The sequence below is a fragment of the Anomalospiza imberbis genome, chromosome 1 (assembly GCF_031753505.1).
Source record: "Anomalospiza imberbis isolate Cuckoo-Finch-1a 21T00152 chromosome 1, ASM3175350v1, whole genome shotgun sequence".
Lineage (NCBI taxonomy): Eukaryota > Metazoa > Chordata > Aves > Passeriformes > Viduidae > Anomalospiza > Anomalospiza imberbis.
In genome coordinates, this window is record NC_089681.1 from 30,590,243 (window position 1) to 30,614,363 (window position 24,121).

The 24,121-nt window shown below is 37.8% G+C and overlaps 1 protein-coding gene across 3 annotated transcripts; it reads left to right on the forward strand.

The window, feature by feature from the left end:
- The first annotated feature begins 346 nt into the window (after nt 1-346).
- On the forward strand, nt 347-22,487 carry PEX2 (peroxisomal biogenesis factor 2). 3 transcript variants are annotated; one of them, XM_068186337.1, is made up of 2 exons: nt 347-472; nt 18,003-22,487. In XM_068186337.1, exon 2 carries the CDS (start codon nt 18,022-18,024, stop codon nt 18,934-18,936), a length of 915 nt encoding a protein of 304 aa, XP_068042438.1. In that variant the 5' UTR covers nt 347-472; nt 18,003-18,021; the 3' UTR covers nt 18,937-22,487. The 3 variants fall into 3 exon arrangements, with proteins under 3 accessions (XP_068042438.1, XP_068042446.1, XP_068042454.1); XM_068186345.1 differs by lacking the exon at nt 347-472 and adding an exon at nt 759-981; XM_068186353.1 differs by lacking the exon at nt 347-472 and adding an exon at nt 14,813-15,111.
- The last annotated feature ends 1,634 nt before the right edge of the window (nt 22,488-24,121 follow it).

Below are 24,121 nucleotides of genomic sequence, written 5' to 3' on the forward strand. Positions count from 1 at the left end.
AGTCTCTTCACTGCCACACGAGCGGCCCCCGAGCGAACCCCGCTGCAGGCGCCGGCCGAGCCGCAAACGGCGGCACGGCGGCACGGCGGCCCGGGTCCCGCCGGGCCCCGCGGCCCGGGAACACCATTGGCTGCTGCTCCTCACCCCGGCGGCTGATTCGCTGCTCGGGCTGTCAGTCAAACAGCGCGCGGCCCGCCCTGGCGCGGCCGCCGTGCCGGGAGCCCTTCCCGCGCGCCGTCCCGGTCTCCCGGAGCGCTTCCTGCGCAGCCGCGCCGGGCGCTGCCATCCGTGCGGCCGCCGCTCTGGGCAGCTGCCGCTGTGAGCCGGCTGGCGGGACGGTGCCCGCGGGCCGGGGCGGCTGAGGGGAGAGCGCCCGAGGCGGCTCCGTCCGCGGAGAGCTTCGCTGGGAGGCTCGAGGCTGAGCCCGGCGCACCCGCGGAGTCGCGCATAGCTGGGCCCGGCAGCGGCGCAGGTCAGTCGGGACGCGGGGCAGGACGAGACGGAGCGGCTGCGGTGGGCGGGAGCCGCCGCAGGGACCGTGGCCTGCGGCGGAGCCCATCCAGGCACCTCCCGCGGCCCGGCAGGCCGGGGCAGTCCCTTACCTCAGGCCCCGGCGCTCATGCAGGGCCTGCTTATAAAAACTTGTGCTTGGCCTCCTGCACTCCCCGGTCACCCCCGTTCCGTGGGTCCCGCTGGCATTCAGCCTTCTGGTGCCGCAGCGTGAAGAGGCGGGGAGCTTTCCGGCTAGGGCCAGGCGTGTGGTAAGAGAGGACAGAGCCTGGTGACGACCTCTGCAGAGATGAAAGGGCATAATATCCTGTCAGAGGGGTATTATCTTCTGAATTGTGATATCAGCTGAGAGACTGAAACATTTATAATCTTCGAGGGTCATTCCTCTGACTGCCTACTATAGGTGGGAAAGAAATCTAAAAATGAGGGTGGCAACTTTCCACTTTCTGTTAATCCAGTTTTGTGCAGCCTGTAAGTAACAAATTATTAGTTCACCACAAAACAAATGTGGATTTATTCTGAATGGTCAGTGTGTTTTGACAAACAGACAAACTCTGCTTATGACCTAGTCCATACTGGAAACCACAGCACTTGTTCTTCAGTTCTTGGTTGCCCATCATGACTAGTTTATCTAATGAAGTGATTAGTAGTAAAACAACTGAAAGTGTCATTGCTGGTACTTTAATTAGAGTACTAAATAAGCTATTAAAGGGAGGGAAAATTAATGTTTTCGGGGGTTTTTTTTCAGTGTTTGTTTATACTGCACGAAGTAATCAATTTCCATTACTTGCTATGGGGTTAAATTCACATCTATAAAATGTATAAATTAACTCATTAAAAGAGCTTTTTTTTTTTCCTTTTTAATTTTTAGTGGAAATTGAATGAACCAGTAGGGCACTTAATCAAGAGTACTGAAGGGATTTGACCCTTTTATTTTAATTCTTCTGGAAATTGGTACAGAAATAGATGATCATGTCAGTATTGAAGCATCTACTTTGGTTGCTAGTGCCTCTAGCATTAGATGTTAGTAAGAATACTTTTTTTGGAGTTAGTGCTGCATTGATGGTTGAACCTGATGATCTTAAAGGTCTATTCCAATCTTAATGATACTAGGATTCTGAGATTTACTCTTTTGATTATCATGATGATTGTACTGTTCTCCATATCATAAAGTTTTTGATTGAGTCTGTGAATTAGAAAATGGAATATGTTTAAAGCTGTTATCTGTGAAGGTTTTGCAAGGATCTTGTATTGCACCCACTTTCTTGCCTACTAGTCTGGAATTTTTGGGGAGAGTCTAAAAAAGGTGGAGTGTTTGGGCCTTTTTATGTAATGAGAGTTTGTGTGTATATCGACATTTTAAAACCTCAGTGTTATGTATGTAAATTTGCAGTTTTTAAAGTAGGAATTGAGGATGTGTGCTATTGAGTACAGAGTATTGTGAAATTGCATTAATCTGGGGCCCAGGCAACTGAAATAACTCTGCTTAGCATTTTGCCTCTATTTTTACATAGTTTCATCTCCTAGGCTTATCTTTGTCCAAAATTGCAGGTTTTTATTTGTCAAGAACATCCTTTCAGCAAATGAAAAAAATCACTTCCCATTAATGTTGCTTTAATTAAGTAAATAACTAAAATTAGATATCTTTCTGCATGAATGTCAAAATATCTTTTAGTTTTCTTAGGAATTTTGAAAACTGTGAAGTAATAGTAGCAAACTTACATGTATTTGAATCACCTCATGCTTACGTATCTCATAGCTAATCTTAGAACTCCTAGTATAGTAGTACAGATATATAAAATACCATGTTCTGAATTTATTTTTTACAAATTTTTTTTTTTTAGATAATGGGCCTTCAGATGTATTATGCATCTACCCACTTACTAAAGGGCTCCCAAGTAGCTAGAATGGCATGGCTCAATCCATGTTCTTAGAGCATTAGGGACTAGGCTAGATATATGTCTGTTCTGTGCAAGGAGGGTGTTTAGATTTGGGAGAAAATTGTTTATTTGTCTCCTATTAGATTATTTTATTATTCACCCACGGCTGTAGGTGAAGACTTTAGGTTTAATTTCATTAAATACTGTAGTGACTCACAGAAAGGTTTTGATACTTAAGATGATCCAGGACATGTAGGAAGTAAATATTCCTGTAATGGACCAAATTAAATTAAACTAAAACTTTTAAACAGTTATTATTAATATATAAGGACTCGATTGAACCCTTCATAGAGTAGAGTATGAAAGGTAATTTTTATTCTCTGATGTTTTTTTGCACTATTACTAATTCAAGGACCTTAATTTGTTCATTGACATCAAATGCTGTAGTGTAAGTCAAGAAAGACATTTTACCTTTTCTGTTTATAGTCTTTTGAGGTGACAGTCTTGAAAATGGCTAAAAACTGCTACCGAGAGAATATTTGGGAAGGAAGGAAACAGGTTTATGGCTACATAGTATCAATACCAACAATATGGTGTAAAATATATGGCTCTTCAATATATAAATTGTCCAAGTGTAGGGAGTGATATCTGAATCCAGTATTAACATATAGCTGGATGTAGTAACGAAGGACATGGTCTTTCAGGGAAAAAAAAAAAAACCCTAAATGTTTAATTGCATGTTCAAAATGTGAGATAGTGGGAATGTCTTTTCTTACTTTTTTAAACTTATGAAAGTAGTTTCAAAGCCATTAGGTTCAGAGAGAAGGGAAGGGGGGACAAAGAAGGGAAGAGATGGACAGCTTCTTGAAGGAAAATTAGTAGTAAATTAAACAGTAGACAAAATCAGTCAAAAATTTGAGACTATAATTTAAGTACCTTGTTACCCATGTGTTTTATTTCTCTGTTGGTTATAATGGCCTGCTCTTGCAAAACTTTCAAAAATTCCACAGTACTGTTGTTGCACTTGGAATTTCTACATTTAATCAGTGAAAACAACAATCAAGAAGATGTAAAGAAACAAATAAATTGGGTCCAGCTAACACTAACTGATAAGCTTAAGACATAAATACAATTTCATTGAATTAGCTTGTAAGCATGGTGTGCTCCAATAATAATAATTAAGATAATAATAAGAAATGTGAATAAACATTTGAATTAAAAGATAGCACTGTATTTAATAAGAACTGTTCTTCATATACTACTAATAAATTCATTCTATGTTAATGTCAGTCTAACTGAAGAATAAGATATGTTATATTACTTTTTTGATACCTTATTTCTTAAATCTTTTAGGTATTTAATGATTTTTGGGCAGAGAGGGCTTTTTTTAAGACTCTCTAGGTAATAACTTTTTCAATAAAGAAGTTCACTGTATTTGTGCCAGTTTAGCAATATTTTCTTTAAGCTATATGGTCTCTGACAGAAACTAATGTAATCTATTGCTTATTTGGTCGGTTAGTGACATTAGTGTTGGCTTTCTCTGAGAGCCTGGTTTAAGTATAAGAAAGTAAGATCATTGCCCTGGAATTTAGGAAAGCATGCTTTGGCCTCTTCAGGGATCTACTTGGAAGAGTCCCCCAGGGTCAGGCCCTGGAGGGATGCAGCACAGCTGGTTGATACTCAAGGATCACCTCCTCAGAGCTGAGGATCAGTCCATCCCAACAGTTATGAAGTCAGGCTAAAATGCCAGCAGCTGTGCATTGGTGAACAAGGAGCTCATTACAAAAGTCAGACATTAAAAGTAAAAGTGCAGAAGCAGGAACGGATAACCTGGAAGCAATATAGAGACAGTGTGTGCACATGCATGGATGTGATTAAGAAAGTCAGACTCTACCTGGAGTTGAATCTGGTGGGGATGTCAAAGACAACAAGAATTGCATCTTTAAATACACCAGTAGGAGGAGGAATACTAGGGAAAATGTGGTCTCATAGTTGAATGAGCAGGGAATGTGGAAAAGGCTATGGTTATGCAGGCTGCCTTTGCTTCCATCTCTATTAGCAAAGACCTTCAGGAGCTGTAGAACACAGGGAAGAGTCTGCAGCAGGGAAGAGGTACATTTGGAAGAGGTTTAGGTCAGAGAATATTTAAGTAAAGAGCACATAGATAACGCTCTGGGAATGAACTCATGAGTGCTGAGGGAGCTGGCTGATATCATTGTGAGGATAGTCTCAATAGTCGTCGGACTGGGAGATTGAGGAACTGGGAGAAGTGCCTGTAGACTGGAGGAAAGTCAATGTTTCTTCTGTTTTCAAAAGGGCAGGAAGAAGAACTCAGGGAACTACACCTGATCAGCTTTACCTTGATCCCCCAGAAGGATGGAAGGTGATGGAGCAGCTAATCCTGGAAACCCTTCTAAGACACATTAAAGAAAATGATCAGGAGTAGTCAGCATAGATTCACCAAGGCAAAGCCATTCTTAACCAACCTGATAATTCTCTACAATGAAATGACTGGCATGGTAAACAAGGGGAGGAGAGTAGGTACTTGCATCACTAAGTTGTTCAGCAGTCTCTTGTGGCATCATCCTCTTGGAGAAGCTGCTGCAGTACGGACTGGGTGAGCAAATAGTCAGGTCAGCATAAAATGTGCTGAACAGATGGACCACAGGGAATGGCAATCAGTAGTGTGAAGTCGAGTTGGAAGCTGGTAACTGCTGTTGTACCCCAGGGGTCAATACTGTGTTCAGCCCTGTTTAACATCTCCATTAATGATCTGGATGATGCGATCTGCAGTTAGAGGATGATAATTTTGTCAATTAAAATCAGTCTTTCGGTGAAATACCGTAATGTAAATTTCTCCCTAGCTAGGTCTGGTTCCCAAATGTTAGCTATTTAGGAAAAACATCAGAATTCATGCAATTTTTTCAGAGCATCCAGAAAGTGAATTAAAATTTTCAACCTAAATGATAGTAAGTTGTTTAGGACTTGAAATGGAAGTGGACTCACTGACTTGAAATAGAAGTGGACTCACTCACTGTATTGCTGCTGCAGTTATTGAAGACAGCTGCTACAACTTGCTACCTCTTTTGGACTGCTGAAGTTTACTTCAGTGTGGTGTTTTCAAGCAGGCTGCTTATGCTGTTTTGAGGTTTTTATTGGGTTTTCTTGGTCTGTTTTTTTTTTAGAGATAGGGTTGGGCTTTTTTCCTTTTGACAGCTATTAGCATACATACTTTTTCACTTAGACAACTGAAGAGAGTCACACCCTTTCTGTTCCTCTCATTTTAACTAATAGGCGTGCTTTCAACATTGCCTGCTGTACAGCACTCCCTGTAAAGTTAAAAGCAGCAAATAAAAAAAAATTAAAATGGCCAATGTGTTGTGCTAAAAAGATGCAGGCTCATCGTCAGGTTGTGCTGTATATGCACGGAGAAGGTAGCAGGCTCTCTGTTCTGTAGCTTCTTCAAGATTTGCTGTTCCTGTAGCCATACAGCTGACATATCTGCAAGCATCATCTGTTCATGTCTAAACTTTACAAAAATCTTCAGGAAAGGATGCTGTCTTTGTAACATGCCTGTCAGAGATGGGGGCAGGGGGTTTTTGGTTTGGAGGTGAAATACAAGAACTTCAGAAGTTTGAGTTTATTTCATGCTCTTTTGAAAAGGAAACTAAATTCAGATTTTTCAGAGTAAGGGGGAAATATGAGAGAAATAAAGAACTTTGAGGTAGAGGAAAAAGAGGGCATACACAATATAGAAAGGAAGAGGAATTTCAACAGTGGTGCAACTCTTGATTCAAGGTTGATTCTGACTGGGTCTGGGCACTTTTTCCTTCTCCTGCAAGGGAGGACTTGAGGGTTTTTTGCCTTCAGGAGGAAGTTGAATTGAATGCTGTTAATATTCATTGTGTTTGTATTAGTAGCTGCCTGGGAACAATGTCCCTAAAAATCTTGTCTTTGACAGTCCTTATCTCCTGTCTTGATTTTTGCTAATATTGTGAGTAGAGTTAGAAAAGAAAGAAGTTAATCAAAATTTAAGTTCTAAGAAGACTTGAAAAAACACATTAAAATAATAGTATTCAAAAGTAATATTAATTCTGTAGTCAGAGAAGCAGAAAAAAAAGTCACAAGAGGGGTTTGGTAAGGAGGAAAAACTTTTCCTGAAAGGGAAATTAAAATAATGCCATGACACTGTGGGGCATAACTAAATCTTGAAGGGAAATACAAATTGGAATTGCAGAGGGATTTCAGAAGCTGTAACAGCATACATCTGATGCTGCCTAGCAAGGAAATTATTATTCCTCTTCTAAACTGTTACTTGTAATACATGTATGCAATCGTTCAGTTGATTCTAAAATGCTAATGAAGTTACAGGATTGAAGAGAAGTGTGGTGGAAGTATATCAGTCTTCCCTTGTGTGCTTAAAATTCCCATAATTACCAAGTAATAAAATCGTCAAGGACTGGGGACACTGAGCACATCAAATTTTCCTAGCACCCCTAGTAGTCCATTGTGTATGCCAGACGTTTCAAGGTACAATCATACCAGAAAAGCTGAAAGTAGCGAGGAATTGCATAGTGTTACTTATTTAAACAGAGTAGCCTCTCACTTGCAAGTCTACATGAATCCTACAGTGGATTTGTACAAATAATTTTTTCTTTTCATTTTTGAAAGACAGCTAAAAGTTTCATTATTTGTATTTGCAGTATTGTGGTGTTTTGCTTGCACATTCAGCACGTTGAGATTGAAGACAGAAAGAACAGTTCTTCAAGTCAAACAAAAGGCTTGAGTTTCTGTCTTGCTGTTGACTGATGGTGGATGTAAGAGTATGATGCTGAGATTCAAAGGCATCTGGTTTCACAGTTACCTGGTTTTCCTGACCCTGTTGTTCTTTTTACTGGTACTACGTGTATATTACCTGATTCTGTGGTGACCTGTTTGTGTACTAAATCTGCAGAAAAATATAAGTTTAAATAGGTTGGGCTTTTGCCATTTCAACATGCAAAAATTATTAAATTTAAGTTTAAATGAGTGCTAGTGCTAGGTAATCTGTAAGATAAGGACAGAATAGACAGTAGTAGGAAAATAGGAGACAGTGACTGTAGCTGTCAAAAATTACATTAGCTTAGGTTTTTAAAGAACACAAGCCTGAAAAATGAGACATTTATGTCAGGTACTGCTCTTTATCCTTGCACCAGTTGAGAGTTTTTGATTATAATTAGATCAAATTACTCATAAGTTATGTCATATAATACAAAGCCAAAACTTAAAACATAGTGTGAACAGGCTTGTCTTTTTATTGATGCAGGACTTTATTGGTTCTAGCAAATCATAAATATATGCAGTCTGTAACAACACTGCTTTTACATAGTCCTCCTTTTGGTAAAGATGTTGACAGGAGTTAATTATGACTTAGGCATTTAGGACAGCGTTTACCATTCTTATGTAATAAGTATTTCTAATAAATGGTTAAAGGACCTTACGTTCCTGCAGTGCTGTACTTGCATCAGCATTGTTACACTTGCATATTGCTGAATATTTTTGACTTTGCAGTTGGTATGCATATTTATGTGAAAAAGAAGAAAGTTCGAATAAAATCTGGGCAGTGACTGTGTTTCATAAATGATAAGTGCAAAGTGTTTAATGCATGGGTTCTGTCATCTGTGGTAAATTGTATCAGTGTATAGAGCAGGTGTTGCTTCTGAATCCCTCTGTGTATCTTCTCAATCTTCATCCTGGCATCTCCGTACTTACCTGGTGATCCATTCATATGAATCAGACAGGTTGGAGCAGAACAGAGACACAGAGCTGTGAAATGAGAATGTAGGTTAGATTACTTTTTGTTTGTTTTTTAGGTAGTTTTGAATGGAAGAAATGTAAGGAGGGGCATGGAAAAAATGCATAAAATTGGGATTGACACTGTGCTTGACAAATAAGGGGATGTGAGATACAGTGCCCTTACAACAATGAAATGCAGATGTTATATATATCATGAGGTATAAGACCAACTTTTCAGAAAAGCAACAGTAACCAGCAAAGGAAGAGTTATGGCTATAACTGTCCTCACTGGAAGAGTTATGGCTATAACTGCCCTCAGTGTGCTCACAACTGTGCATTCATGTTCTGTCATTGACTGGACCATTCTGAAATGGAGCTGCATGCCTCTGCCACCAGGTGACATTTCACCTGCTTTACATAAAAGATCGCACATTTACTAGGCCGTGCATTCTTTCCTTGCTGCACATGCATTGCAATATTACTTAGCTATCCTTTTACCAGAACCTCATATCCTTATCACACTCAAAATGTCTTCAAATACAAGAGTCTCTCAGTCATCTCTTGATCACCTCAGCAGGTGAGACCTACATTATTAACTGAATTCTTAACTTTGCTTAGCTTTTGCATCTCCTGATACTGGTTTAGTCAGAGATGTTGCCCCTTCCTTACAAAGGGCTCTTTCTTCCCAGCTAACCATCACAGTTGCCACTCTGTTCAACTACTTTAATCAAATCTCTCATTTTAGTTCATCAACTGTAAAGGTAAGGCACTTCTCCAAATAACTGCCATTACCTGATTCCAAAGAAAAAAGTCTGTTGTGTACGAGACACATATTTTGCTCAGCATCTAGATCAAGGGATTTTTAACCATGTTTTTTGGAAGCCTTCAAGTTACAATGCAGCTTTACACTTACAGGTTTTTATCACTGATTGCTTTAAAAGGAAGGATAGCTAGATTTCATTTAGTGTAACAGAGGATGAGAATTTATAAGTGAGACTGACATGTCCCGTTAGAGATGAATTTGTAATTTGATATACTAAGGAGCAGGATGACAAAAGAGGAAATAAGATGAGGGAGGAAGAGAAAAAGGATATGGGATTAAGAATAATAGTTATGGAACATTAGTTTGTTATGTGTTTATCTTCCTGTTTATTCCAATAAATGAAAATTGGGGCTTATCAAAAAAGTTGGTAGAATGATGCTGTCTCTGACTTCTATGCTATGAGGAATACAAATGTACTTTGAGATTTTATAACTTCGAATTGAGCATCACAAATTTTAAAAGGTAGTATTTTAAATATTAGTTATGGGGTAATTATCAGATCTGTTTTTTTGGATCTTATAATCTGTCTTTTAAGAGTGCTGGCTGATGACAAATTTCTCTGAAGTCAGTAGAAGCTTTTAGCATTCAGAATATCTTAAGGATGGCCAGTAATAGTCTTGGTTGCTCGCATTCATCGTGAGGATGTGTTACACTGATGTGGGATTTTCAGTTTCCATCAAATGCTGTCAGAAATTACTGATTTACAGCTTCTAACAGTGCAGCACTTTCCTGCTGCTCTTCATTACTGTTGTATCAATTCTGGCTTTTCTGAGCTAGTTCTGATTTTGTAACTTGAAGCCCCAATATTTTGATTCTGGTAGGTAGTTTATGGAAGATAAATCAGTGAGCTATCATTAATGTTTCCTTGCTGTCTCCAGGCATTCAGCAGTGGCTAATCTCTTGTATCTCATTTTATGAAATCTAAGTTTACTGAGTTAAAATTGGAAAAGCAACCTGTGATTTGAATGTTTCTTTGTCTTGTGCTTGGTCTTGGGACCTTAAATGTAACTGTGGCATTTAGGCTTCTGGGATTATTTACTAGTTGCTCACTTAACCTCCATAATAAAATTCTTAATTTTATCTATGGGATTTGTTATACAGTAATTCAGTGTTTTCTTTGAATTTGTCTATTTTGAGAAATAGTCCTTCTCCCAGGAATATAAGAAATAAAGAATAGTTTCTGTGATTACAGTGTGTTACTGACTTTTCAAATAGTATTAGTAGTTATTCCAAACAGTTAAAGAATCAATTTATGTTCTTTAGAAAATGATAGGTATTTGTCTGAATTATATAGGAATCCAGACAGTAATACAAAATTAATCTTTTTTAAGGTTATTTGAGGTAATGATATAGTGATAAGTTAATTTTACAGTGATTAAGAGACAACACAGTTGGGGCTCCCAATTAGACTTTGATCTGAGGATATTTCTCTCTGCACTTGATAAGCAAGAAAGAGATGAGAATTAATGGTGAGACATGAGGCTTTGAGCAGCTGGGGTCCATGTTCTGTGTTATGAGAGTTGGTGTAAAGGAAGATTTTAAAGTTAACTGAATATGTATCATTTGATTTCTCATCTTTAAAATTTATTGATTTTAAATTGACATCTAAAATACCCTCTGCTATTGAGAGTACCCAGAAAGAAGAGTTAAATGATAAATTTTCACAAAGAAAAAAGTAGAGCATTCCACATTTAAAAAAATCTCAGCATTCTTGTGATGGGTGGAAAGGTAGTTTCCATTGCTATCTGTTGATACCCTAACTTTATGAACATCAAAGGAGGGATAGTAAACCAAGGCTATGGCTTGCTTTCCTGCTCTCACACACACCCAATATGGCAATGCACAATACCAAATGTATTGTAGCTCCTGAAGGAAAAAGGGGCTCTATGTTAGTGTTGCTTCCAGAGAGGAGATGATTTCTAGCATGCCCACTATACATCCTGCTCCCCCATGCTTGGACCATTGATCTCAAAGCTGGACTTGGCAGAGTGTAGTCTGTTGAAAAGGCTGAAAAATTGCTACCTTTAATGTATGCCCTGTTGTTTCTTTGTGTTGAGATAGTTTATAATAATAAAATAAAATAGTAATAGTGAATGTTAAGAGAGTCTTTATATCAGGAATTCTTCCATGGCCTGGAAATTAAACGAGTTGTCCAGGCAGAAGTAATACAACATGATTAGCGATGAATATAAAGGAATAGCATAGGAATGCAAGAATAAAATTGATGACTCTGAAGAACAAAATCAGTTTCAATTTACAAAGCACAAGAAAAGAATCAATGAAAGGGTCCAAAACTCTGAGTAAGAGGAGGCACGAATGGCTAAGTCCATTACCTAGATCTGTTATTAAATAAGAAAGGAGAACAAGGAACAGACTTTCAAAGACTGATTCTTCCCTTCATACTTTGTAAAAGAGATATATTGTGACCTGCTACTTTCATAAAATTAATCTTAGACAGGAAATAAAAGTGGAATCAAAGCACAGAAAGAATAGCCTAAGGAATCTAAATATAGATGTGCTCAAATGGCAAATCCTAATAAAATCCAACCTAGAATGATTGAGGAATTAGGCACTGCTGATTTTATTTATTTATTTAATATCCCAGAGGGTGGAAATAGCCAGCAGAATGGGTTTGTGTGTATCTGGTTTCGTGCCTCTTTATTCTTCTGGTAAGAGAATTATTGAAACTGTCAGTTTTGATTCCAAATAAAGGTTCAGGAGTAAATAGTTTAGCAATTAATTTGTATCTATCAGTGTGTAGAAGAGAAATGGTAAAAAATCCAGTATGGTTTGGTGAGACCTGTTTGTAAGAAACTTCAATATTTTTCTCTTCTAAACAAGAATAACAAGTCTAGTAAGAGGAAAACTTTAGGTAGAATGCAGCTTTATTTTAATAAAGTCTTTTTCCCTACATGAGCAAACTAGGGAAACATAATATCAATATTGTCTCCATTAGATGTTGATGTTATCAGTATCAAGTTGCAAGATTGCCTTTACAGAGTAATTATCTATAGCCCCCTGTCAAGATGAAAAGGCATTAGTGAGTTGGATGATGGAAGAGAACGCATACTTAGAAAAGTTACTGATGGTGCAAGCTGGAGAGAGGTTGAGAGTTTAGGGTTTTCTGTTTTCCTTCGTTTTAAACATGAGATCTGAATCCAATATACACTTGATGAGGTTTGAAAGTGTAAAATCAACAAGATGAAAAACAATGCTGGCATTTAACATGAAAAACTCAAAATACATGAATTCAAAACAAGAAATAATTATTCAGATAGAAAAATTAGAGAAAAAAGATATGAAGTATAGTAGATCTCAAGGTGAATTCCTGCTGGGGAAAAGTAAAGTTGTTGTTTTGTTGTGGATTTTACTTGGGTTTTTGGTTTGGATTTTTTTTTCTAGAGGATCATACCAGGCATGTTATAGGAAAGCAGATATTATCTAGTTTGGCAAATTTTGTGTAGGTAATTGGTCCTCTCACATGCCCTGCTTCTTTTTGCTCTTGAGAAGGTGCAGCAAAATGGAAATTCTTTTTTGTTGTTCTTGATTTCTACTATGGAATGAAAACTGTCCGGATTTTTACTAAACATGCTTTATACTGAATATGAGAAAAAGAGTCTTTGTAATTATTAGGGCCATAAAACACTGGAACAGACTACTTAGAAAAACTATGGAATTTGCTTTCTTGGTAGACGCATATCAATATATTCTTGAGCCTGTGTTCGTGCTGCGTTAGGATTTGATGGTCTCATGTAGTCCGTTCCATCTCTTTGTAAATACAGTATTAGACTACATGTTTTGTCTACACAGAAGAGATTGTGTAAAAGAATTAAATCACAAGCTCAGTGAAGTTAGTGGATGTGCTACTTATGCATCCTAAATGTAATTTTAAGTTCACAGAATTAACTAGGTTGGAAAAGATCTTTGAGCATTGAATTGAACCTATGACCTAACACCTCCTCATCAGGTAAACCATGGCACTGAGTATCATGTCCAGTCTTTTATTAAACACCTCTAGGGACAGTGACTCCACTACCTCCCTGGGCAGATGATACCCAGTCTCTCTTTCAGTGAAGATTTTTTTCCTGATGTCTAACCTAAACTTCCTCTGGCACATCTTAAGACTGTGTCCTCTCATTCTGTCACTGGTTGTCTGGGAGAGGAGACTAACCCCAGCCTGGCTACAGCCACCTTTCAGGCAGTTGTAGAGAGTGATAAGGTCTCCCTGAGCCTCATTTTCTTCAGGTTAAACAACCCCAGCTCCCTCAGTCTTTCCTCACAGGGCTTGTGTTCCAAGCCCCTCACCATCCTCGTTACCCTCCTCTGGACACACTCAAGAGTCTCAGCGTCCTTCCCAAACTGAGGGACCCAGAGCTGGACACAGCACTCAGGGTGCGGCCTCACCAGTGTTGAGTACAGGGGAAGGATGACCTCCCTGCTCCTGCTGGCCATGCTACAGGCTAGGATGCTCTTGGCCTTCCTGGCCGCCTGGGCACGCTGCTGGCTCATGTTCAGTTGGCTGTCGACCAGCACCTCCAGCCTGGACGCTGTCCAGCCACTCTGTCCTCAGTCTGTAGTGCTGCAGGGGATTGTTGTGACCAAAGAGCAGGACTCAGCACTTGGACTTGTTAAACTTCATGTTGTCGGACTTGGCCCATCTATCCAGCCTGTCCAGGTCCGTTTGCAGAGCTCTCCTACCATCCAGCAGATCGACACATGGTCCCAGCTTGGTGTCGTCTGCAAATTCACTGATGGTGGACTCAACCCCTCATCCAAATCATCAGTGATGATATTAAACAGGACTGGTCCCTGGGGGACACTACTAGTGACTGGCTGCCAACCATTAGGAACAAATTTTGGTTTTTAATTTAATAAATATGTTTTTATTTTGCTTCTCAAAAAGTGATTTGACAGATCATACTTAAAATTATTTTAAGGCTTCTGCATATATGTCTGTTTGTCATCTATAATGATTATGCTAGAAAAGCAGGGAATGCAATTGCAGTAGCTCTGAGATAGAAACCCCTTGATTACTCATCCACAGTAGAAAAGTCCTGTGGAAAAAATGGCACCCAAGAGGTTTCCTGGATTTGTATATTTCTTCAGGCAAAGTTTACAGACCTGTAAATTTAAATGTAGAATTTTTGTGGGCAGAATGCATTGACAAATGTGCCTGATGGTAATACATCTCCTACTGATAGTCCCAGAACAGGTCAATAATACTGCTTATATTGATAGCAGCAATGCAGGAGATGTTACTTGGTATTATAGCTAAAATCCATGTTATCCCCTTAATTATAATTGCATTAATATTGACAGGCTGTTGACAATACTCACATTACTATTGATAGTCATGTCAATAACATGTTTCCAGATAAAATATATTCATTCATAATTTCTACAATCCTCAATATCAGCACTAATATATACCAGAAGAAATTCCTTTTTCCCTAGTGATACACAGTAATTTTTTTTTGTACTGTGCAATTGGGATTGTTTATTTGTTTGGTTAAAAAAGACAAAACAAACAAAATACAGGCTATTTAAGAAAGGAACATTTTAGGGGTTTTTGATTGTTTGGTTTTATTCTGGCAGGCAATTCTTTTATTTTTTCTATGCAGTATCTCTGACAGTATAAAGGGAGAACTTTACAAGTACCAGTCTTTACTACTTCCTTCGTGTTGTTTGGTATTCATTCCTCCTTTTCCATATAGTCTGCATAAACATGTCTAAAAGTTCAATCAATTTGATAGCTGGTAGTTCAGGAAGAGACATTAAACATGACACTATTAAACAGTATATGTGGTGTTGATTCTTATTTTTTTAAAAAGAAGACTTGTTGGATTTGGCAAAATTTCACGGTTAACGAACAGTAGTTGTGCTGCTTGGGCATGTTGTCTCAAAAGTGGTCTCCATTTTCTGTATACAAAGTTCCAGTGCACTCTGACGGATTCAATGAAATTATTTCCTTCAAATACAGTTCTGTGTAGGATGACGGACATGAAAAAAAAAAAATCAATTAGATTCTGCAATGAGGCAATGGGAAGGTCAAGCTCCAAGTCTGAGAGAAGATTTTAGTCTACTCTCCTGTGAAAATTGGGAATAAATTAATTGCTAAAACAGGTAGATTCAGGCATCATTTGGTCAAATTTCAAGAATTTCTGGGGATGGAAATTTCAGTCTTGGTAGATAGAATGTTCCAACTTCCTTGCTTCCAATTGGAATTTGTCATGTAGTGACTTAATACACAGTTGCTTCTTTATTTCATTGCATCTCACAGAAAACTTTGGCTTTAATATTCTCTGCAACCCTCAGGAAGTAGATTATTCACAGACCACTTCTTAGCTGACTTATCCTCCAGGTTGAACCATCTGAGTTCCTTGGAACTTTTCTCATATATCAGGACCAGGGGTTCCCTGATGGTATTAGTTACAGGACTCTTTTCAGTTTGTTGACATTTCTTTTGTACTATTCATAGAAAAGAGGCTAAACTGGACTTAGTATTCCAGGTGTAGATTCACCAATGCCAAGTGGAGGGTAATAAGCTCATTTTTCAGTCTGCTGGCTATACAGATTCTAATGTGCTGCAAGGATGTGCTGCTGGCTTGTGTTCAGCGTGCTGCCTGTCCCCACATCCTCTTCTTCGAAGCAGGTTCATACAGGCTCCCAGCCTATGTGTATTTCATGATCCATCATAATCCTGTGGATTTGACACATTTTCGTTTGCCTTCAGAAAATTCCTGATGACCCATTCTTCACTTGCTCAGGTTTCTTTAGATAATATAGCTATAATGGGAGAAAAAAATCTGTAAATATTTAGTGTACCTTATTTATGAGAAATCTACAATAGTAGCTCATAGCACCTGCAGTAATGAAAAACAGTTGGAAAAGATGGTTGCACTGATGTTGGAAAATAGAAGATAGATCAAGGAAGTTGTTTGAGATTATGTCCCTTTTGAGTAAGTAGCATTTTTAGAGGAGGTTTTATGTGCTGGGAGTTATATAGAACACTGAAACAAGTAGAACAAAGTGAAATGAGTAGAAGAGAAAGTGAAGAAGACATTAGACTTTTAGGGATGATGAGTGAATAACCAGTGACAGGTTCTAGAGCAGGTGGTTATCAAAGGCTCTGGTTCCTAAAATGATAGTGGAATGAAAGGATGAGGAATAGGAAGGTGGATGGTCATTGATGCTGGAGTTTTTGAAGTGATGCAGCAAAATCCAGTAGGGGTTGAATTGACCCCTTTGATCATAAATTAGAGGAGGGAAGTTACTTGGATCATACTGGAAAATGTTTCCTGTGCTTTGGTTTCTGCTACAGAAAAGAATAAGTGTAAGGGAGACAGGCTTGAGTATATAGCCTTTGTATCCTGGTTTTTCCAGATGGTGTGGGTTCATGCAATGAACCCTATAGCTGCTTGCCCAGAGGAGGTGGCCTTATACCACCTTCAGCCATGTTTTGCCTGTTGATAAGGAGGGAGGAGTTTAAAAAAGCTGAGTAGAGCTATTTTATGCTCTACCTGTGTAGCAATCTTAGTTAATTGGAACCTACAGTTATACACCCTACACTAAGGACAATGTCATATTTCCTTGCAGTGATAAATAGTTATAAATAAGGAAAACAGAAAAAAAAAGCTACAGAAAGGAAAGCTACAGATGGTGTTTTATATTGTGTTTTAAGACTTCCTGGGTATTCTTTTTCAGCAAATATGGTTGTTTGTTTGAAGGATTTTTTTTTTTTTTTTTTTTTTTTAGTATTGTGGGCATCATTAGCAACTATTGCAACCAAGAGCCTCCACAGCATCTTTTGCTCACAATAATCTTGTATGGTTATTTTTCTCTTACAAATAAGAATTCGAGGCACTACCTCCTATACTTTCTCCAGAAGGCTGTGGACTCCTTACAGATCTGTCTTGCAAAGAATCTGGTTTAGAAAGTGAAATATGTTGCATACTGAAAAATGCTGAAAATACTGAAAATACTTCTGAAAATACTTCTGAATCACTTTGGGGTTTAAACTGTTGACAAAAGGAAGCAAAAATTGGTTACCCCACAATTTTGCATTGTACTTTGCTTTGGCAATTTATTGCATTTATTTCTCAGCCAGACTTCCAGATGCTCCAGCATCTAAAAGAAGCCATTTTAACTTTTTTTTTCTATGATGCTTGAACAAGAGGAGTATGCATTTGTTGACGTTGCTATTATACATTGATCATCTTGCCTGGAAATGTTATACGACAAGTTGCACAGTCCCACACCTGTCGAAAACAGTCTACAAAATATCTGCAGACGTCAGTGAAGTTCTGTATAATAATTTATATCTGGATGCTGAATATTTTTTAAATTTAGTATGATTCTTCTCTAAACAACTCACTGCCTTTATTAAGAAAATTTTATTAATTCCCACCTTAATTTCCATCCATATCTTTATGTAATTCCTAAATTTGTCTGTATTTCTATGGTTTTGCTTTCAGCTGTAGCAATTTAAGTGTTCATATGGCAACACTTGGTCTGCCTCACTGTTCTTTTCCAGATTTTCTGGTTAGTATTTAATTTTCCCTATTTCTCCATCAAACACCATATAGTGGTGCAGTTCTTCTTTCTGATCTGTTTTAAGGTTCAATTGAATATTAAAATTATGTCCTGCAATATTTTTAAAAATGTGTATATAAATTTATTCATATGAATATAAATATAAATCTCTGGATTTTTCTGAATATCTAGATGATGTTGAACACTTGTTTATAATCAAATGTTAACCGTTTGTGAGAAATGGTCAATCATAATTTCTTCTAAAAATAAGATTTTAAACTAATTTAAATGTGTAGTAATTTTATATCAGTGTAAAGCTTCCTGAAAGGAATTGTGGCATATTAATAGCATATTTATAGAGCATTCTGAGAACTTTGTTGTTTCTTGTCTACTGCTGGTATATTACAAGTTTGTTATTTTTAACAAAAATAGAAATAGGGAATACTCCACTATACTAAAATCTATTTGTGTTTTATTTCTAGAAAATTTATTTGTGAAGAAATGGCCTCCAGCATTGGAAATGAAAAGAGTGTGAATCCTGTGCTCAGAATAAGTCAGCTTGATGCTCTTGAACTAAACAAAGCCCTGGAACAACTAGTGTGGTCCCAGTTTACCAGCTGTTTTCATGGATTTAAACCAGGGGTGTTGGCTCATTTTGAACCAGAAGTAAAAGCATTTCTATGTCTTATATTATGGAAATTCACTATCTATTCCAAGAATGCAACTGTGGGGCAGGCTATTCTCAATATTCAGTACAAGAATAACTTATCTCAGACAGAGAAATACCAACCTCTGAGCAAACACCAGAAGTTATGGTATCTTATTTTCACTGTTGGTGGAAGATGGTTGGAAGAAAGATGTTACGATTTATTTAGCAATCGTCAACAGCAATCTTTCTGTAAAATTAAGAGCTATATAGGTTTTGGATCTGGACTTCTTAAGCTTTGTGGACTTGTAAATTTTCTGATTTTTCTTCGGAAAGGAACATTCGCAACACTTACAGAACGCATTCTAGGAATTCGGTCAGTTTTTTGCAAGCCACAAAATGTTCGTCAGATTGGATTTGAATACATGAACAGGGAACTCTTATGGCATGGCTTTGCTGATTTTTTGATATATTTGCTACCACTCATTAATGTACAGAAACTGAAACTTAAAATTTCCTCTTGGTGTTTGCCTATCACAGGTCTTTCCAATAGTGAAAACACATTAGCAGCTCACTGCAGGGAATGTTCACTATGTGGAGAATGGCCTACCATGCCACATACCATAGGCTGTCCACATGTTTTTTGTTACTACTGTATTAAAAGTAACTTTTTATTTGATATGTATTTTACATGTCCTAAATGTGGCTCAGAGGTACACAGTCTTCAGCCATTGAAGTATAAAATTGAAATGACAGAATTGCATGTCTGATATGAGGTTGATTTAGTTTTATACTGTACATTATATGTATCGAAGAGATTAATGGAAGAATTCAGAAATTATTGAAAGACTGCTGAAAGATGCTTTTGGGGACTCTGTAATTTATGTAATATGTATTTTTACTGGTCTTAGGTTTTTATGGGGTAACAGTGCCATAATGCCCTACCCCGCTTGGCAGGTTAGGGGAAGGTAGTTGGATTTACTCTGGGTGGTGTGTGGGAGAAACAACAACAGCATTCTCAGGAGGTTCAAGAAGAACTTTTACTTGCAAACTTTAGAAGATTCCAATTGAATAAGGCACTTGGCAAACTTTGACTTAGCAATCTTTAACTTACCCAGACACAGTGCCATTACCAACTTACCTGGTAGATGGATTAAGTGGGAAAGTTGTTCTTTTCATGCCTAAAGAATAATTATAAATTTGAATTCCCAATATGATGTTACACTAAAAAACCCACAAAGATATAAAGAATATTTAAGGAAAACAGTGCACCTTCTAGACCTTTGTGAGATGACAACTAATTTTCTCAGGCAGCTCTGTTTCTGAGCTTCAATTACATATTTATTGTCTTTTCTCAGAAGCTGAGGGACGAAACCCATCATCCATTGGGATGTGGCAGATGCTCAGGGTAACACTGAAGAAAACTGTTTACTCACAAGATGCCATCTGTAGGAATTGCCAATCATCTTTTTTGGTGTGGTCTTGGGGGGTGCCAAATCTCAGAGTTCACTTTCACACAGAAAAAGATCAAACACAGTTATGTGCATATTAATATATTAAAATAGGTAATTTCCTGCTTTTTGCTTTCATTATTTGCTTTCTTCGTTGCCTTTGCAATGTTTTAGTTGTTCTAACAGTTCGTCCATTTACTCTTCAACCTGGTTTTATAGGATTGTTTTCCTTTTAATTGCAATGGTTTTTTAACAGGAAGTGTTATTCAAAAGAGTCCCATTAACACAAAAATACATTACGTCCTCTTTTGAATCTTAAATTATCAAAAGCATATACAGTTAAATTACATAAATAGCTTTATGATGGCTCTGTTCTTGACTGGCAATCATCAATAGTCAGTCCCAAAAATAGCAGGGTAGCAGCTGATTGAATAACTTTGATCTACTTTTATGAAAGGGTTTATTACATTCTTCATTCTACATTCTGATTAGAACAACCCACTAGTCTATTTGTTTGGAGATCTTAAATTCTAGGTTTTGATCTTTAGAGTGACACACAGCATTTTCATCTAATGTAATTAGATACAGTTAGCGGGTGGGCAGCCAAAAACTTCATTAATTCTGCTGCTGTTCTGTGAGTCAACAGAGACTTGAGAGCAAGTGCTTCTAGATACTGTGCTGCAATATTATTTGCTGTCAAATATGTGTATTAGTAGACTGCCACATTTCTGTTATTTGCTGTTGCAATTAGAACCTGCAGGTGCAAACCTGTTTTTATTAGAGTATGAAAACTGTCAAGTCATTTGGAGTTCATCCTGAAGTTATGTCTTGTTTCTGAAGAAATTTTGTATGAATTGTCCTTCCACATCACTTAATAGTTTTTCCCAAAGAAATCAACGCAGCATTTTATCAACGCTGACTTCAAGGTGATCTAATGTCTCCAGAAACATCATCAGCATTTTGGTACTTCAGTCTTTATCACTGTTTATTAATAAAGACTTGTATGCATCCAAAATCCAGTGTTTGTAGCTTACAATCATAGCACACCTTTGTTTGCTGTGGACTCTTCATTTTTTCTGAAGTCTCAGAGCAGTTTTTTATCAAAAGAGCATGGATTCTCTGTATTGGCCTCTGCTAGGTGTCATGCCCTTCTTAGGTTGGAGTTCGCTTCTTTCCTATATAGAAATGTTTCATTTCCCTGAATATTAAAGAATGTTATCTTCCTTTTTCATTCCATCTTCCTCTGTCCTGCTGTTTGATGTGCGTAAGCTGTATGAATTTCCTGGGGTTTGTTTTGTCTCTTGCAGTTTCATGCAGGTAAAGTTTGTGCTCTGTTTTTCATCCCTGTTACGCTATCAATAAAAAAAACTGTTTCAAGCAGTTTAGTACTTCTATTGTACAGCTGGTTTCTGCTGGCTCTGCTATATCACACTTTACTGTTGTTTTGTTTTTGTTTTTTTTTTTTCCTGGAATTAAACTTCTAATGCTTAACTTATGCTGACTTATTATAGCAAAGCATTGGCCTACTTCTGTAGCACCTCCTCATCACTGTGTTTGGTTTGTAGCCGATAGTATTTGCAAAGTTTGTGAAGTCTGTGTCTTGTGGCATAAATAGTTTTGTTACCCTAAGAACCTAGATCTTTAGGTGGGGGTTTAGTTCTTTTATTTTCCATGCAAGTAAGCAGGTACCAAACATCTCACAGAAGTAGGTGGTTTGGGGAAAGAATGGTTGTTTATGTCAGCTACTGATTTTTTTTTATCTCCCCTATGGTGAAACCTTTGCTCAGTTGTAGTCACTAATGAGACCAGGGTTCCAACTTGAATATTGAAAAACTACCAGTTTACCTTTTTAGTACTTCAATATTCAGCATTTTCCTGAAGCACTTTAAAATTAAAAATATACTTTTTAAAATATTTTAATTGTTTTGTTGTGTCTTGTGATCTATAAGTTGCAGAAGAATCTTAGTTGAAGATATTACAGGAAAAAAATCAGATCCGTTGTGGACTAATGAAAGTATAATTAGTTTTACATATTGATTACCTTGATAATTTGTCCTCATAAACATTACATTTTTCAGGTTTAAACTCTACTTTATCAAAGGACTGCTACATCTGGTCCTACTTCCTGCAGTAGAGGGAATAATTTTTGTTTTGGAATGTTAATCTATAAACAAAAGGGGATTTGTATTCAGCTACCATTAGAATGTACTTGTGAGTAGTCATATGTGCATCAGTGAAAAGGATAAATGCTTAGAATTTAAGGAAGCTAAAGGACCAGAACTTCTGTTCAGTATTGGATAGGAGTTATAGCTTTATATTACCAGTTTTCTTTGTGCTCTGTTGACTTGGTGTGCTATATGAACATTTTCATTATCAAAAATCAAAAAATGAAGGCATAAATGAAACAGACTAATTGCATTAATAAACATACTAGAAAACTTTTTATTTCTTCATTTGAATGAGAATTACCAGTTGCCACAAGGTGTGATTGGGGAGGCATTCAGATGAAAGGAGTCAGAGAATGCTGTTTTTTACTTCCACAAACCACCATTCCATCTGCTCTGTATGTTTTAAGGGAGGTCTTATAAGTAATTTTATAGCAGACTTAGAAGTGGGAGTTTCTATGAAAGAAATGAGAGGGATAGTACTTGATTCCTGCCTTACTTTGAAATACTTTTTTTTTTGTAAGTGTGAGATATGATGGACAAGGATTATCTCAGCATTAGTAAAGAGATTATGTGAAAGATATGTATTTGCTAAATACAATATATCATAATGTCCTTATTGGAGAATACTAATGCAATTGTTATCTGGGATGTGTCATTCTTATGAAAAACAAGTTGACAAATAAATGATATTTTTTAACAGGAGGTTCTGAGGTTTGCCTTTTTCTTAAGGGAGTTTTTCTGGAAGAGTTGTTATTTCTTACTCAGTGGGTGACTTCAAACTTTGTCATTTATGAGACTAAAATGCAAAGTGAGAAACTAGTTTAGACTTCTCTTTAAAAATTTCTTCAGTTTTAGGTTTAAGCAAATTATCTTTTCACATTTCTTCTTTTGAGCAGATTAGTCATAGCTGTTACACTTTGCTGTGTGTTTACTAGGAAGCTGTGTTGGCTTGTACTGAGAAGAGAATATTGTGGCATGACTGGGCACAGAATAGGGTCATGCGTATTGCCACAACAGATAATAAACTGATGGTCATTTGCTTTTAATACAGTATGGTAGCCTGAGCTGCTGCAAGTCACTGTATATAGCCAAAGCAGCAGAAGCAGTTTCAAAGTGGTGCTTCGACCCCTTACCTATTCCCCAGTGGAAATCTTAGTAGAATTTGTTGAATAGATTACAGCTGCCTGCCTTCAGCCTCCCAAGAGCATTTTACATGCTGCCAACATTAAAACATCCATCTAAATTGTTATCACAGTCTTAAGTTTCTGCCATTCCAGGGGGTCCACTCCCAAAGTGAGGAGCTGGCAAGGTGGCCAAATATCATTCAAGAAAAAGACATTTGTGGGCAGAATCCCTCTCAGGCTGGCACCAGATGAATCACAAACATGCACAGGCATGTTCGTACAGCATCTGCTAAAGCCAACTAGTAATTTTTTCTGTTCTCTAGAACATACCTGGGGTTTAGAATGCTCAAACTGTCTGTGGATCTGCATACAAAAATGCAGCTCTATTTCAGATAAGAGGTGTGGACACACTTGTACAGCAGCAGGTGTAGGTAGTTATATGTCTTGCGGGCAGTTTTTAGTAAGTCTGAAATCCTCTGCTGCATATGTCTCTGATCTTGGGTCTCCTAAGAGAACAAACTGGTGCGAAGTATGGTAAAGTTGGCCAGTGTGCTACCATTCATCTCATATCTGTCTACTTTGAGGGACATATTTCAAGGATATTTCAGGGGAAAAAAAGGTTGTCAGTCTTGTTAAGCTCTGCATTAGGCTATATTGGAAGGGCTGTAATGGAAAACTAATCATAGCCTGTTGGAGTAGCTTAGGAGAGGGCAAAAAGCTGAGTCTTCTCTCTTCTGTCATTTTCTGTATCCATTGCAGCATTCTTTCTAACTTCTTGACTGCAGAACTGGCGACTTTCATTAACGTGACCAAAGCATCCTATCATGTTGCCTAGCTTTTAGTCACTTGCCAATAGCTGGTGTGCCATCTTGTTTAAAGCACTTACCTAAATAGTCCTTCAGGACACACTGCCAAGGAAATAACCCTAGGTAGCATCTCCAGATTGTGCAATTGGCAGGGATACCTCTGATGCAATAACTGTTTCAAGGATAATCCTTGGAGATACATTGTCTTAATGGAAAAGAAGTCACATCTTACAGGTTCAGTAGAAGTCTTCAGGTACCTGATTCCCTAACAAGATTGCTTGCCTACCCTCTGTAGTTAGTTCTCCTTTGTGGCCTGAAGACAGGGTGCAGAAAGGATCAGGGTTTTTTGCCTAGAACCAGGGCACTCCCTGGGCATAGGCTCCTAGGAGAGTGCCTATTGCAGCAG

What these genes read in the sequence shown, in the direction of transcription:
- PEX2 (XM_068186337.1), top strand. Translation starts at nt 18,022, where the DNA reads ATGGCCTCCAGCATTGGAAATGAAAAGAGTGTGAATCCTGTGCTCAGA.